Below are 16,223 nucleotides of genomic sequence, written 5' to 3'. Positions count from 1 at the left end.
GTAGAGACAGACATTTTCCCACTGTCCAAACCTCTAGGTTTTGATCAGTTAGCTTTTCCAGTTCTAAGCCTCATTGGGGGGGGAAAAAAATACAAAGACTCAATTAAGCAGAGACACAGAAATGTTGTTGTTCTCTGGTATATTTTTATTAAGTTCTGAGGCTGACTTACCTTCCAGGTATAAATAATTTTTCCATTTCTTTCAACATTTACAACATAGAGCGCTGATGATTTCTCAGAAGTATCTGAAACGATTAAGTATTAAAAGGCACAGGATTATGATTTGTGTTAGTTCATCATACAATTTATGCACAATTAAAGCAAACGTACTAAATACATTTTTACACGTAAAGACTTATACATACCAAAATTACTCTCTTCCTGAAAGAGAGACTATTTCTTGCACTATCATTTAATTCTGATAAACTCTAAAACAAAATAGTTAAGGGGATTCAAAGCACACAGAAAAATGTTTCTGTAAAACTCCTAAATCCTCCTTTTAACTAGGATTCTAAACGGCCATTATTTTCTTCCAATGAAAATGGAATGTGCTTATTCACTATCTTCTATTTACAGAAAAAAATATATATTTGCATGTATCCATTATACACAACGCAAGGCTAAAACAGTTAGATAGTGTCTCTGCGCTCCAGTCCTCAGAACATGACAGAGAGGCAGAACTAGCACGATGAAAACTGTCAGTTGTTCTCAGCTGCCTCTCCAGCATCCCAAAGGAATGCCAACTACATCTCCTGTACAGATTAGCTTTACAAAAAAAACAAAAGAAACAAGACCCATGCAACTAAGCAGCATGCCTACAGGTACCAGGAAATTAAGCAACACAAGACAAGATACAGTATGGTTTCAAATATGGTGGAAGGTATGAATGAAAAAGTAGTGTTAAAAGGGAAACACGATCAGGAAGCTAGGAAGAACACAGAAACAGAAGAAAACATCTGGATAAAGATTCACAAAATGAAAAATAAAGGGACACACTGAGGTGGTGGGAGGAGAAAAAGAAAAAAAGGAAAAAAAAAAGAGATGAACACTGTATTTGAGATGACAAAAACACATCCTTTCCTGATGCTGTTTTTTTGTTTTCTAATCATTGCAGCCACCAAAAGTTTGTTTATCTCAGATAGAAGTGTGATTAAGGCAGGAAATTTTTTCCATAAGTTTGACAGCTTGCATGACTGGTCATAATTTTAAGATAAAGGTAGCCTGGGGTTCATTAAATATGAAGAAAAAAAATTCTCCACAGCTCTTGGCAAGCATTTAGTCAACTTTGACACTATTGACTCTGCAGTTATATCATAAAGCATTGAAAGGAGGAAGAAATGTGACACTTAATTTCACAAAGTCGGATAGTATAAGCTGGCTTGTACAGCTTGCAGTGATAACAAAAACTTTGTAAAATATTATTAGATGTAAATAAATTTTACATTTTGTATTTTATTGTGGGAGGACAAGGAAAATTCTTATCCCACATTTAATAATGCATCGCTTCCTACTGTTTTCACATCATTCAAAGCCCACTACAGTACCACTGTGTTAGGGACAGCCAGTGATAGGCCTGAGAAAGTCTCAGATAACCATGCATTCTACTCTTCCTGTTGTGAAAACTTCAAAGAATTTAGCCATCATCTCAAACTTCCCAGATTACTGCGATAGTCCCCAAACAAATTGCACTTCTCTTGACAATACTTCATCAGAACAGAGTTTGTCTAAAGCAAAGGGCCCACAAGAAATCTCCATGCCACCGAACTTCTCCCTCACCCAACATAGAGGCTTGAGGTTTCACGTTACAGAGATGATTTTCATGTCACTGATCACTCCCAGTGAGAATATGGAGCAAAGGAGCAACTGTACATCATCTCTGCCCTTGGAAAGCCCTGCTATAAAACACTAAATACAAAATTACAGCTTCTTCCTCTTCTCCATGGCTTAGATCAGCAGGGGAAGGCCTGCAAAAAAACCAGCCCAACCTGCCTACCCGGCAAGTAAGTCTGTCATCAACATAGCCAGGAGAACGCTGAGTTTGATTTCCTGAAGGCCCTTATACACAACTCGTACAAAAATCAGTGGAATAAGGAGAACAAGGCTGGTTCTCTTTGCCTCCTGTGCCTCTCCCTTCATCATAACTACTCCCACCTCTCACGCCATGACAAATTCTCAAACACTATCTAGTGCTTTCAAGTCATCAGGAAAGAAAATAACAACTAACTAACATCTGAAGTCACTAACACAAAAATAGCAGGCGTTCTAGAAATTATTTGCTCTCTGTGTGCATAAGTAAACTTTGAAGTTTAAAGGAATCTTTACAAACTCCTACCTCTCAGCTTCATGCTCCTTTAAAACCAAATCCACTACAAGATCAACAAGTTTACAGTAGCCTAATACATCAAGTACTACGCTGGGGAGAAAAAAAAGGCAATATACACAGTCAGAAATTGAAATGCAATGCAGCAATGTTAGCATGGGGTCAGATGCCCCTTCCAGTCTACATTATGCTGAGTCTATAACATCAGTACAAAAACTCTGGGTTATGTTTTTAAAAGCTTATACTGTTTGCCCCTTTCCTACATAAAGCAGTCAGCACCATGTTGATATCTTTACGGCATAAAAGCCAGATGAAATGATTATGTGTGCAGCATTTCAGAATTCTATCTCCAGATCCTTCAGCGGAGAGTACATCACCCAACAGCCATTCAGTAAACTATTCTACTGTATGTGAAATTATTCTAACAATGGATTTTGTAACTAATGGACTTGGAAAGAACTTTATTCATGAAAAGATCTAATACTTTATTTTTGATTTACCTCCAACCAAGTTCTTATGAAACTATCTGATACTTCCCATGTTAAAGGGCTGCTAAGTTAAACATTTGAGCTAATTACAGGATGTCAAAGGACTTGCGGCCTCAAGGTCATCACATGGTGCATCAACCACCACCTACTTCTACTGAACGAATGATTCTTACGTTATTTGCTTCTATCTTTCTAGACCAAGGTTTTCATCGGTTTTTGAAAAGTAGAACCAAGCCACCTGCCTTGCAGACGAACAAGGAAAATAAAAGCAAAAACAACAACAACAAAAAAATCAACCACCAAGCCAAAAATACATTGGGGTAATTCTTTTTTCCCAACCACCACATGAAGTGCTCGTTAAGCCAGCTATCCCACACTGCTGCGACATCTAATGCGTCTTCTAATTTTAGTTAGCACTCGTGCAGACGAAAGTGAGGCCTTTTTTTCAGAAAGGGGAGTAGCGCGGGAGAGGGAAATACGCTGAAAGCCTTTCCGAAAACAAAGATGAGACCTACGTGTGAAAAGGCACAGAGCAGTTGAGACCCGAGCTGTGCAAGGCACGACGCGCAGAAGCGCTTGTGGCGGGCGAGGAGCTCCCCGCAGGCACCGACACGCGAGGCAGGGCCCGGCCCCACGCGGGGAGAGGCCGCTAAACGCCCCCCCCGCCTCGCCCCCACCACGGCCCAGCCCGCGCCGCCCAGAGACCGGGCCGCGGGGGGAGCGGCCCGCCCGACGGCGGCAGAGGGCAGCGGCGGGCAAGGGCCGGCCGGAGCGACCTTCCCTGGCGCTGCCCGGCCGCGGCGGAGCCTGCCGGCGCTGCGCCACCCGGCACGGCGTTACCTAGAGCCGCGGCCCAGCCCCGCGCCGCCAGCCACGGGACCACGTCCCTCTGCAGGTCAAACTCGGCTACCAGGCGAAGCAGCATGGCGCCCTCCGCTCGCCCCCGTCCCGCGGCGGCGGCGGCAACCGCCCCACGCAACGCCACCCCGCTCGCGCCGAGCCGCTGGCGCTCGCCGCACCGGCTGCTGCGGGGGAGGGCGGGCCGCCGCCACGCCACCGCCCCCTGTCCGGCTGCCCGGTCGCCCATTGGGTGAGGCGGGTGTCACTCAGCCGGCGGCGGCGCGGAGTGGCTGAGCGCGCGCCCGTCTGCTCGCCCCGCAGGTCGAGGCGGGGCGGGGCGGCCGTTAGCGCGGGGGGCGGTAGCCGGCGCGCGGCTCTTCCCTCACGCACCGTCGCCGCCGGCGAGGGCGGTTGGCCGGCGGCTGGCTGGGGGCTGCCGGAGGGCTGCCTGCGGGGCCGCGGCGGCGGGCCGGGTGCGGAGGCTTCCCTGCGCCCTTGTTCTGGGGGGCAGGTGGGCTCCGAGGCCCTGCTTTGCCCACTGGGGCTGCCGAGCTGAAGCGGGCGCTCCTGGGCGCGCTGGAAGCCGTACTTGCCGTTGTTAAAGCTTTGCTCAGGGAAGGACTCGGGACGTCTTCTGCAGTGGTCCGTGGGGTGAGGGCTGGGATGAGGCCTCCGTCACCCGGTGGCCATCGATTAAAAGGCCCAAATCGTCTGCCATCATTCTCACGTTCAGCCAACGCCTAGGAGTGCTAGACGTTTCCCAGAATTTCCGCAAGACTCCCTATTTTCCCTAATTGCATTTTGCACAACTGCTGGGAGGTTGAGTCTCTGTCCAAGCCGCTTTGGCAGGCCGCCCCTGAGCCCAGGATGGCCTTTCAGACCAGGCTTGGCCTAATCCCGCTTTTCAGCTATCTCTGCCTCCCAACAGCAAGGCGGTAAAGCTTGTTGTACTCTGATTTCTCTTATTTTTTAGCTGTCATAAAATACTTGTAGTGCTGATCGGTCCTAATCAATGGCTAGCTATAGCCTGCCTATAATTCCCATTTCCCTCATGACACGTGGTGCCTGATGGCAGCCAGGTGACAGCGGTGTAAAAGTGATGGGATACAACAGCATACACCAGTCTAGACACAATCTGGGGACAGAGCAGCTCGAGCCAGTTCTAAGAGGTAATATGGTACCCACTTTTTCCCCTCATCGCTAACTTTGGAGCTATCCAAGAGCAGATCAGAACCAGGTCATACGGTCATATGTCTACACAGCGTGGATGAGAGGCAAGTTTGTAATCAAAATGCAAAGCAGATCTATGCTTTTGCTCAGGCTCACTATTGTCAGCTCTTACAATTTTGTCACAAGTTCCATAATCAGCATTCTTAAAGCTCCTTGGAGCAAGTGATTATGCAAGAATTTCAGCTTATGTTTTCACTGTTGTGAAATAAAGCTTGAAGATGGGAGTGGAATATTTGTTTCAGACTCAGAAGTAGAAAACAGAGATAAGGTCCCAAATGGATGCATTTTTTAAGAGGTGAGGTAGGGCTAATTCGTAGTTGTGAATCTTTGGGGTTGAAACAACTGGAGGCAAGCAGACGAAGGAAACTAAGCCAAAGAAATGACTGATTCTCCAACTATGTGCAAAAAGGGAAATTTTCACATGGAGAAGACCTCTTGCGCCCAGAGTGGTAGAGTGCAATTAAGGCCAGGATGAGGTCAGCTGGTAGAATCTAACATTGGCCTACCCTAAAGTGAAACAAAAAGAAAAGCGGAGATGAGTACCAAAGAGTCTACCAGTAACAGCAGTTGCTCCAAATGCCAAAGGAAAAGGAGTAAAAATTAAATATTGCTGCCCAGTTAGATGATCCTGCATTTTGGAAAGATATTCAACTGTTACTCATCTTTTGTTTCAAAATCAACCATGGCTCTTAATACAGAGCCTCTTTTTCTTAAAAAATGATCCCACATAGTTGATGGATGAATTATCTAATGTATGCAGACTGAGAATCGTGATGCTGCTCTTCCTCTGAAGTATCTTAAGCAGTATATGAAAGGCTTTTCAGACAGTAGGAGTTGCACAGAGTTAACCAGAATAACTGCTGTGTTTGCTGTAGAACTTAAGGTGGTTAACATGACTAAAGGAAATGGAAAAAGTTCTTACATGGTGTAAGCTAGTGAGTAGCCATGCAGCAAAAGGGTTTTGAGGAGATGCCTTTACTCATGGTATGTGCATAGGAGCCATTCCACAGTCCTTATTCAGGAAAAGGGCTCTAAGAGTTTGTACAGTAAAGACTTCACAATCAAGTATGTAGCAGGAAAAACCTCTCTTGTTGAGCAAGTAGCTACCGCCAAGATTTCCCCTACAACTATGTTTTCACCGCAAAGGTTTCTGCTTTACATGATTTTTATGAATAATATATTTGTGTTATCTCCCTAAAGTTAATAAGTATGCTTTCTTGACCCTCCTAGGATAGGGTGGGACCTAACTTCCATTGCACCATCCTGGGAACTCGGAAGCTTCTCTGGTGTTAGTCCCTGAAGCTAAGGCAAGAGAAACTCTCTTAGAAGTTTCCCCGGCTGGTGTCATTTCAGTGAGGAGAAGAAGGAGTAGTAACCTGACCGATGAAGAGGCTGGAGAAATAGAAGGAGGGATGAGGTGATACAATGTATGATTATCATGATTCAGAAATATGAAAACATGAAACTAGCAACTGAGAAGTGGGGAAGACGGGACCAACAGGAGCTGAAGGAATTAATAGGCGACAGTAGCCAAAATAGAAGGGAATGAGGAAGAGGGGATCTGGAAAGACAAAAGAAGGATTTATAACCTGTGTAGAACTGAAGTCAGTCAGTCTTCCCAGAATTGAAGTCAGGATTTCTGAGTTTCTGTGTTGTGCAGCAAATGATTAGAAATACCCTATTTTCCACATAAAAGACAAAATATTACCTCTGCCAGTTTCTTCTGTTCAAGTAGTAAAGTAGTCTTTGCGACACTTCAAGATCCAACGCTGCTGATGACCCTTGTGAAGTGCATGAGAACGTCGTCATGATTCCATGCAGTAATTATCTGCTCTTCCTAAAAATTCATTTTTATGTTATATATTAGAATGACACTAAAATCACTTTTAGTTCAGATAAGGATCTCATTTGCTATCTCTTCTTTCATTTCTAAAACCTAATCCATCCTATGAATGAAATAAAAAGGGAAACTTAAGGAACAAGTACTGTATACTTCAAGACTGAATTATATTTCAAAGAGCTGAATAAGGTTGTATAAGCAATGTTTCTTCTGGCATTACTTGTTTTTGCATGCTTGATGCTGTCATAATTTACATTCATGATATATGTTAGAAATACATATACCTGCATTCAGTTGCCAAAAATATATTTGAGAGAAAGCAAATTGTGTGCCTGCCTATTTGTCTGTTTATCTAACAGAGAGGAATTGTTTCTAATCAGAGAAAGGGGTTTTACCGGAGATGCAGAAAGTGATTCAGTTTCTGAACTGATTAACTTTCACAGTCAGAACTTTCTAAATTATCATAGGAAACATCAGAAAATGCTGGCAATTGATGTTAAAAACCTTAAAATGAGACTCACACTGCCTACTTACTAACAAGTATGAATTACCTCATCTTTGAAGAAACGATACAGTTGCAGATCTGGATTTGTCCAGTCTTTCTGCGTTTTAGGAGGGCAGAGGAAGCAAACTAAGCTGAGAATTTGCAAATAATAAAAAACAGGACTCCCAAGATAGCCTACCTTCATCTCCAGTTTCCCTAACACTACCACAAAGATGTAGCATTGCTTGAGGCTCTAGAAACTCCATTTCAGCATGTCTTCTTCATGTTATCATGTAGAAAACTTAATCCACTCCTGCTCTTTCTCCTCAAGATAACACTGTCTAAGTGTTTGCTACAGTAGCTATCATCTGAATAATGCCTAACAGTTTTAACTGGAATGGAGTTTCTTCATTCTCTTCCTGTATTTCCATTGTTTTTTCCTGGTTTTATTTTTCTTACGTCCACCTTTAATGTTCAATGTTAAGACCCATTTCCTTCAGGGCGGTAAAAAAGTACTAAATATAGATTTAAAGCTCCTTATAAAAACTCATGATTCCCTGAGCTGACAGTCTGGCTGTGTGCATTGCGAGCAATATTTACAGGCCCAACCATCCAGGTTGAATTCCTAGAAGCACAACACATTCCACAGAAACCACAAAACTGACTCATTCAGTGTACTTCAAGTAATAACTCAGTAAAGTATGTAATAAAACCTCAACCCAGATACTTAAAGGTTTGGTGCATCTAAAGAAAAACTTACATTTTCTTCATTAGACTTTGAATTAAGACGGAGGTCCTGATGTATTCTTGATACCGTATATCAGCTTTGTTGGAGAGCAAAGCTTTTAGTTTAAAAAAAAAAAAAAGTTCTTATCTTTGTCTAGTGAAATTATTGTCGTAATCCAGTTATTTCTTATCATTTTTGACATTTGCTTCCTTTTTGCTTGCACTGTGAAACCAAATCGTGAATTTCACTTTCTATTTATAGTCAGTTTCCCTTTCTGATTATCACACTAAGTTAGTCTGGCTTTCTAAAGCCATATGACTGATGCTATGTGTAAGCACTGGAGTTGATCCAGATGGAGCAAGTTGCAGGATGGTAATGTGAAACTAAAGCTCTTAGAAAAATATTGACAGCTTAAATTTTTCTTTTTTTTCTTTTTTTTCTTTTTTTTTTTTTTGGTCAAGACTCTGTTCCTGCCTTAGTCTTGGTAGGATCCCTCAGTAATTTTTAGTTGGACTGTACCTTGAACTTAGTCTGGGTTGATAGACATATTATCAGAAGGGGACAGTGGCCCTACCGATAGTACTGTAACTGGCATTAAATTTTCTGCCAGCAATAAAAATTCTTGTGCTAATTGCATATGTGCCTTTCATCGCTTTACAAACAGTTCGTGTTGCTGGAATTACAAAATCATGCCATTTAACAAGTGTGAGGCTGATGAGGTTTTGACCCCCATCTTAGCATTAACCAGTGTAACAAACCTTTCAGTTCTCTGAAAAGAACATAGCTTTGTTCATGTCTATCAAATAGGCTTGTAAATCACGAATATAAAACATACATAGAGTTGTAAATCACTCATGTGTTCTGTATCAGGAAATTATACTTAAGACTTGTTATCCTAGTGAGAACTGCCAGAATGAATATCTGAAATAATAAATTAAACTTATGACAGCCTGGCATATGGTTCCTAACTTCTTTTGAAAGTACTGCTTACTAAGGCCAACTTCTTTTCCCGCTATTATAAAACAGAGGATTTATTGTGATCTTGTCTAGACGGTTGTGTCTTTGAAGAACATTTTCAGCCAGTCAAGGTTCATAAATAAACACAAAATATACAAATACATTCTTTTCCTCAAGGAGATGGTCAATATGTTTATTAAATCCTCTAAGAAATGCAGAAAAGTTGAAACTGCAGATCAGTAATACAGTGATAAAAATAAAGGCTGAGATTCAAAGGTGGTAGAGAAAAATACCTTTATTTCAAGGTCTGAGAATAAAATCTCATTCGATATCTTTAATCACAAAATATCTACATAAATCAGGGTAGTTTCATTGAAGTCAGTCAGCATTCTGTTACAAGCTCCAGTGCCTCATGGATGTGTTTTTCTATGTTTAATTAATCATAGGAAACAGTCTTTTAATTACTAACAAAAAAATTCTGTCTTGCTATTCATGCTCACGCTGAACAGTACCTTATTCTTTAAATAGTTTCATTGAAGTCCATGACATGGCCAAGTCAATAACACGGTTCAAGTCAATGAGACTGCTAAAAGAACTAAGGTATTCCTCAAAATGAGGGAGGGGAACAGAACAGGACCTAAAGAAATCTGTGACTGTATTCCAAGTGCCCTTTTTATTTCCGCCAGTTCTCTCTCCATGGTGCAGTCTCTAAGACTCCTTTGTTCTTTTCACAGAATAACCCCTACCAGCACTGATGAAAGCTCTGTGAACACACACTGTCTCAACAGCTGTTGAAGGAACTATTTGCTCTGTGTTTATTCTTCCAGCTACAGTCTCATTAAGGCTAGGCAGTACAGTTTAGTGTTTAGGAACTTGCTCTTTTTTCCTTTGTGATCTTTTAGTTTTGACTTCATTTTTCTCGTAAAAGGATGACATCAATAATCTGCAGCAGATTCACTACTATTTTAGGAGCAGATACAGTAATGTATCTTACCAGTAGATCATTTCCAGTCTGCTGCACTTTTTATATGTGTTTATATTAATTTCATTCTAGCTTTTTATTTTAAAATAATATTAAATACAAAAATACTTGGACAAATGCTTGCTTCCAAAACGCAAGGCTACAGCACAGTATGGAGCGGAGACAGGACAGGACAGGATGAACAAACCCATCAGTTGAATTTCATCTCACTGAAGTCTAGCCATCTTAAAAATAGGCTTTTAGTGTGAGCGCTTTGTTTAGGCTCCTTCTAGTTAATGAAGAAAGGTAAGAACTTCAGAGGGCAACTAATTCAACATGTTTTAGGCACTTGTTTTAGGGTGCACACGTTGCAAAATCCAACACAATTGTGGGTGCTGGGCCTAGCGTCTTCTCCCTTCTGCAGTCGTGCCTGTCAGGAATGTGCAGCTGGAGGCCTGGAGAGAACTGGGACCATCTTTTCGCTCCCTGGCTGCACTTCGATCACATGGCGCATGTGGTTTGGCCAGCAGCTGATCTAACAACTCATGACTGTAGAAAGGATGGTCCTAGACTTCCCTCCCTCCTCTTTCTTTTCTCCTTGCCAGCCTCCCCAGCTTGTCCTACCTCTTTGTTTGTCAGCTTTGCTGCATGTCTGACACCTCTGTGACCCAACTGTACTTACTAACCCACTAAAATCTATTTACTTTTTTAAGTTTCATTTTCTGCTAGGTTAGTAAGGGGAACCAGGTCACAGAAGGCCTTAACAAGTGCCACAGTCATTGCAAAGAGAGGTAGTGGTAGCATGCAGCTGGGAGCAGGGAGGGGAGCAGAAGATCTCTCCAGCTGGTGGCAGTGAACTGTTAGCCTGGCAGAGCCCATTTAGTGCCTTTGGCTATGGTCTGACAAACACTTTTCACTAACTGGTTGAAAGAAGCGGTCCTGTTCAGTCATTTTTGCCCAGCATTGCTCCTGTCTGTTGTCCAGTCACCACCGGCACAGTCTCCAGATCAGAGATCTGATCCAACTGAAAAATAGCTGTGAGGGGAGAAAGGAGAAAGTAAGAGGGCTTGTTTTCAGATATATCAGCTCCCCCTCAATTTTACCAAACGCTTGTGCCGATAAAAATGAGAGGTTCTATGGGGGTGGGAAGAAGCCAGTAGCGCTGGGCAAAGGGCCCTGAGGAAACCACTTCTGTCAGTGGTGGTGCTCATTTAGGCCAGTTTAAAGTTTCTTCCAAGCTACAGCCTGAGCATGAGGTTAATTGTCCCTGCAGGCATCCACGTCTCTCAGCTTACTATAAAAGGAATCTAGGTATTAGCTCTTGGCTGGTATGAGTTAGGTGAATAAATCCCATTCTTAGAATCATTTGCCTGATTTCCTGTTTCCATTGGAATCAATAGAAACCACTAGTTTTTAATATCTCATTGGTATATTATAACAACCGTTCCTTTGATAAAGTACAACATTTTAAATACATCCAAATTCTTCTTTCTAAATTTGCATACATTTCCCTGGCATAGCCTAAAAACACGTTTTATTTATTTTAGGTATTAGTTCCAAACAGATGTCACATGAATAAGCAGAGAGGACCAGGTAGGTGTCCTTCATTTGTCACGCACTGGTTTCTTTTACCAAAATACTTTCAGAATTCAAGATGACCTCTTCTAACAATGAACTATTTATAGGATTCGTAAGGGCCTTATCCTCCAACACTGACTCAGCCAAAACTCACCACTGACCTTGACCTCCAGTAGTTTATTCTTATAGCCTTACTTATGTGAGGCGCTTTTATTCACTGACTTGACTCGGAGAATGTATTCTCATGAGTGTGGTATTGTAGGTTCGCAGCTCAGTAGGACTTAGTAATATGTCACAGAATCAAGTCATAAGGATGCATATAGTATTTTTACAATGTTATAAATACAAAGCCAAGGCAAAAGTACACAGCTAAGTTCTGCTTTCAGTACCACAATGATAAACTGAGTGTAATTACATTAGGTTTATACAGCTACAGATGAAAGCATTGAGTTTGCCTTATTTTGGAAGAGAGTGCATAGATTTTCAGAATAAAGCAGTTACTTAGTTTCTGAATCATAATAATTATTACTAATGAGCGTAAATGTCTTTTGCTAACAAAACAAGTTTCTTTTTAAAGTGGAATACTCTTAGGTGATTGCACTAGTTTGATATGACAATGGCAAATTATATTATTTGGTATCAAAATGAAATTATTCCCATCTGCTAGGAACAAACAAATCTTCTGAAGAGTTTGAAAATTAATTTGAATTATGGACATGTGTAAAAGTGTATAGCTATAACCATTCAAAAGTACCATACAATCATGAATTAATCAGTCAATCAAATGGCAGTGCTGGAATATCAGTGTCATACTGGATGAGCTCAGTTATCTAGCTACTCTGCTATCTTAGCCATGGGTACTATTAGATGTTACAGAAGAAGATGCAAGAGATACCTAGCATACAGAAAAAACCTTGATCTGTTACTTTCGCCTATTAGTGAGCACTGCTGTCCCTTGTAATTTTCTATTTTTCATTCTGATATATGCTGAAATTCTTCTAGAAGCTAACGTCTGGTCATAATCAGAGCAAGATGTTTTGCCTATGTCAAAAAATACTTTCATCAATCTACTATCTTTCAGCTTATTTGAATGACTCTTTCCATTATAAAAGCTTATAAATAGGTATACTTGATATACCTTTTTCCAACATATAATTCTTGAAATATCTCTTTCATTTCCTTTCTTATTGTCTCCTTTCAAAATGGGAGAGTCCAGCTTTTTAGGAACTTTCGTAAGTTCCCAGTACTTTATGCATTCGCATCTGTACAGCTTCTTCTTATCTCCCTGTATTTTACTGAACTCACGATAAGTGCATATTTGTAACATGTTTGAGTGATATATCACTAGTATATTATGTGATGGTCTTTTGTAGCTTCTGTATTTTACTTGTTCTTTTGAATATCGGTGTGCAATGAACAGGTGTCTTTAGTTAACTGCCTACTATGAAGCCTAGGCTTTTTTCTTGAGAAGTTACCATAGAGGTAGAATCAGTTATGTTTATGAGTAGTTGAAGGAATTCCTTGCAGTCAGCATTGTCATGCATTTATCAGCATTTAGTTTCATCTGTTCGTATGTCTTGTTGGCCTAGGTTTACAAGCCTTTGGAGCTTTTTGTGTTCTTTTATAGTTCTAATTAATTTTGTAAAAATTTTTGGTAATCTGCAAATATTGCCGATTCGTCACATACTTTTCCTGGTATTCTAAAGAATAAATAAATACCTCTCCAAAACTAAGTTCTTATATTTCATTCTTCCTTTGTGTACTTAGCGGAATGTACTTGATTACTGTAATAGTGGTGCAACTTCGTCGAGGTTTGCTTGGAAAACTTATAGAAGATGCTTACAGGACATACATAATTTAGCATCCTTCCCCTTTTTGTTTCTTTTTCTCGTTTCTCCGCACTTGCAGTGCGATTGCCACAACTCACTTTTAGAAAGAAATTTTGGAGACAGATACGTATTTCCTTACTTCTGAAGACCCACAAACAACAGAGGCATGGGCAGAAAAGAGTAGCTCCTTATCAGCCATGCTGAAAGCTAAGGCTCAACTTTTTCCTCTTCCAAGATCAGGCCATAGCCATGGTGGAAAGCAGACCATGTCTACCCAACTGTCCCATAACTGGCATCAGAGGGGACAGGGGACACTTTGTTACAGGGCCCCAGGACAATTCTTGTCAGCTAACGTCTAGCGAATTCCATACCCACGAAGAGTACCTAGAAGGAGACTTGCTGACTTCTCAGGCTCCACATACATAAGCGCTGCTCTTAGATCTTGCGTTCAGCTCTTCTAGCCATTTGAGTTCCTTTGTGTAGTCTTCAGTCTTAATGATAAAGGCCATTGAACCTAATGCCTCTGAAACAGCAGTTCCCATATCTGATCACTGCTTTTTTTCTAAGTTCTCCATCATCCATGAGCTCCCTCCAAAACATGGCTGTCGCAGATATCTATGCCAAGTTACTGTTAAGCCCACACCAGCAGTCTCTTCTTTCCTCTCCTCTTCTGAGCATTCCTCCCCTTTAGCCCCTTAGTTTGTTTAGCAAACACGAGCACTGAAATGGTCAGATCTGGCGTATTTACAGCTGCCCATATGCCCTGGACTCTAACCAAAAGCCCTTTTTCCTTTCTAGGCCACTGGCTCCTCATTCCACCACAAATGGCACCTGTCTCAAACCAAGGAATGCTATAACTTGGCTGGATTCTACCTCTTCCCATGTCACTACTTCATTTCTTCAATTGCTCTTGTCGTGGCAGAAATACAGAAACTATAAATTTATTTAAAGTTGCGTGTAAGTGTTCCAGTGTTGTATCTCTACACACGGTGAATTCCAAAAGCTTCTGAAAAAGAAGCAAGAAGCCCTGCAGTCGTCCAACAGAGATATTCTGCACTTGTCTCGGAGGTTAGGTTTCATCCTGGTCTCTAATAGTCAGACACTTATTTATGGCTCAAAGTCTAATATTGAATATTCCAGAATATTTGGATTAATTAGAACTCTGCATATTCTTTTAATTCATAAAAATGTTTAATTCCTTTTTAAATTTGGCCTCAATGACTTTTATGTCAGCGAGAGCTACAGTTTATTTCTATAGTACATAAAGTACACGAGAAGCAAGAGAAAAGAAAGAAAGAGAATTATTTAAGAAACTGCCATCATTTAATTACTTTGAATTAAATTCAAACTCCTGCTCTGTCTTCCCTGTAGCACTCTTAAGTCTTCTGTGCTCTTTTCTAAGGTAAACACAATTAATCATTTAAACTTGTCTTCAGACAAGATGCTTTCCATGCTCTGGATCATTCTTATAGCCTTTTCTCAATCTCCTATGAGGAGGGTCTTTGACAAGCTTGCTTTAAGAAACAGAAATAAGCTATATGCGTTTGTTCTTCCATTTCATCATCACACTCAGATGCTAAGCAGTATGATTTTCCTTTACATAGGCAGAGCTGATTTTCGTATCATGTCCATCTAGGCCTTTTGTAAGTCTGTCATTAGATAATGCGTCAGCCACGTTACCTTGTGATGAAGGATCTTTTTGTATGTAATTGTTCTTTAGTGTTAGTTGTATAGAAAACCTACAGATTTCTGATACTGTTAGGTACATCTAGGATTAGATGATTTAAATGAGAAAGTTCGTGTTTTAGCGCATGAGCTGTTTCATTCTTTTGAGTATGGTTGAATGCATCCTGACTGTTTCTGATTTTAAATCAGTTTGCGTCAGTGTCTATGTGATTTACTCTGTAATCCTTATGCTGTTGTCTTATTGCTGTTACATGGAAAATATAATTTTTAACAAATTTTCTTTGCTGGAAAAAAGTGAAATGGGAATGATTGTTTTGCGTAAAACTTCAAATTAACTGTGTTAAGTGGGATCATAGGTCCATCTAACTAGCATCTTGCCTCTGACAGTGGCCAGTAATGGACGGAAGGAAAAACATGTATAAAAACATGTAAGATGGTATTTCCTTCAGTTGTAACTATTCCTGATTATAAAAATCGGTGGGCAAGACATGTCTGGTACCTTTTTATTCTTTTCACATCCAAAAAATCCTATGACAATTAGTTTTACAGTTTAGTAAATGTGGAAAAAATACTTCCTTGTATTTAATTCTGCTGTTTGACTATTCAGCTTGATGCACTCTAGTTTTTATGTTAAGAAAAAATAATACAGAATCATTCTCTAGCCAGGATTTTATAGACATTTGTCGTGTTTTCCTTCCCTATCATCCTTCTTCTAAGCTGAGTCTATTTAATGTCTCTTCATATAGAACCTATGTGTTACCTCTTGTCACTGTTATTACACTTCGCTGTGCTTTTCTGTGACTACATATTATATTTGAAATGGGACACAGAGTCTTTATTCTTTATAGTTGTTGCTTTTATTTTGCTGGGAGTCTCACGGATCCGTACTTTTTATCTTTAACGTTGTAATATATTTTCTTGTAATTCGTCTTAGGTCATTGGTTATTTGCTTGTCAAATTCTCTCCTAGGTATCCAAGTTTCCATTTTCCCCCTGAGTTTCCATAACTATCTTTTATCAAGGTGTGTAAATGAGTGGTTTGATTTTCACAGGTGCAAAACCCATCTAATGTATATTATCAGCCATAGTTCACACACTGCAGTTTTTTTTTTTGTTGCAGTTCCTGTGTCCGTGTCAAGGCTGGCTTTAGGCATAGAATAGCAGACTGGTGGGGACACCAAAATCACTGCAGAAATAGACCCTACTTGGCAACATCCACCCTGAAGGCCTCAGACTCTCCAGATGAATTGACTCCCCCAGTCCCAACAATAAAACCCTACTACCT

The 16,223-nt window shown here is 40.7% G+C and overlaps 1 protein-coding gene across 9 annotated transcripts in view; it reads right to left on the bottom strand.

Annotated features, from left to right (window-relative positions):
- GSAP (gamma-secretase activating protein) overlaps positions 1-3,862 on the bottom strand; it is a 48,969-nt gene extending 45,107 nt beyond the window's left edge. For 7 of the 9 annotated variants that reach the window (XR_011137699.1, XM_068927034.1, XM_068927161.1 and 4 more), the window contains exons 1-2: positions 3,648-3,830; positions 171-244 (exon numbers count right to left, since the gene is read on the bottom strand). Coding sequence is in view for 8 of the 9 variants with exons in the window: in XM_068927034.1 (XP_068783135.1) it covers positions 171-244; positions 3,648-3,732 (159 nt within the window). In the remaining variant the exon portion in view is untranslated. Of the gene's footprint in view, positions 1-170; positions 245-3,647 lie in introns of all 9 variants that reach the window. The other 2 variants (XM_068927320.1, XM_068927380.1) reach the window with 2 other exon arrangements.
- Between the last annotated feature and the right edge of the window lie 12,361 nt (positions 3,863-16,223).

The sequence above is a fragment of the Struthio camelus genome, chromosome 1, assembly GCF_040807025.1.
Source record: "Struthio camelus isolate bStrCam1 chromosome 1, bStrCam1.hap1, whole genome shotgun sequence".
NCBI classification, from domain to species: domain Eukaryota; kingdom Metazoa; phylum Chordata; class Aves; order Struthioniformes; family Struthionidae; genus Struthio; species Struthio camelus.
The sequence above is the reverse complement of the archived record's forward strand: the minus strand, read 5'-3'. Positions and strand labels throughout refer to the sequence as shown.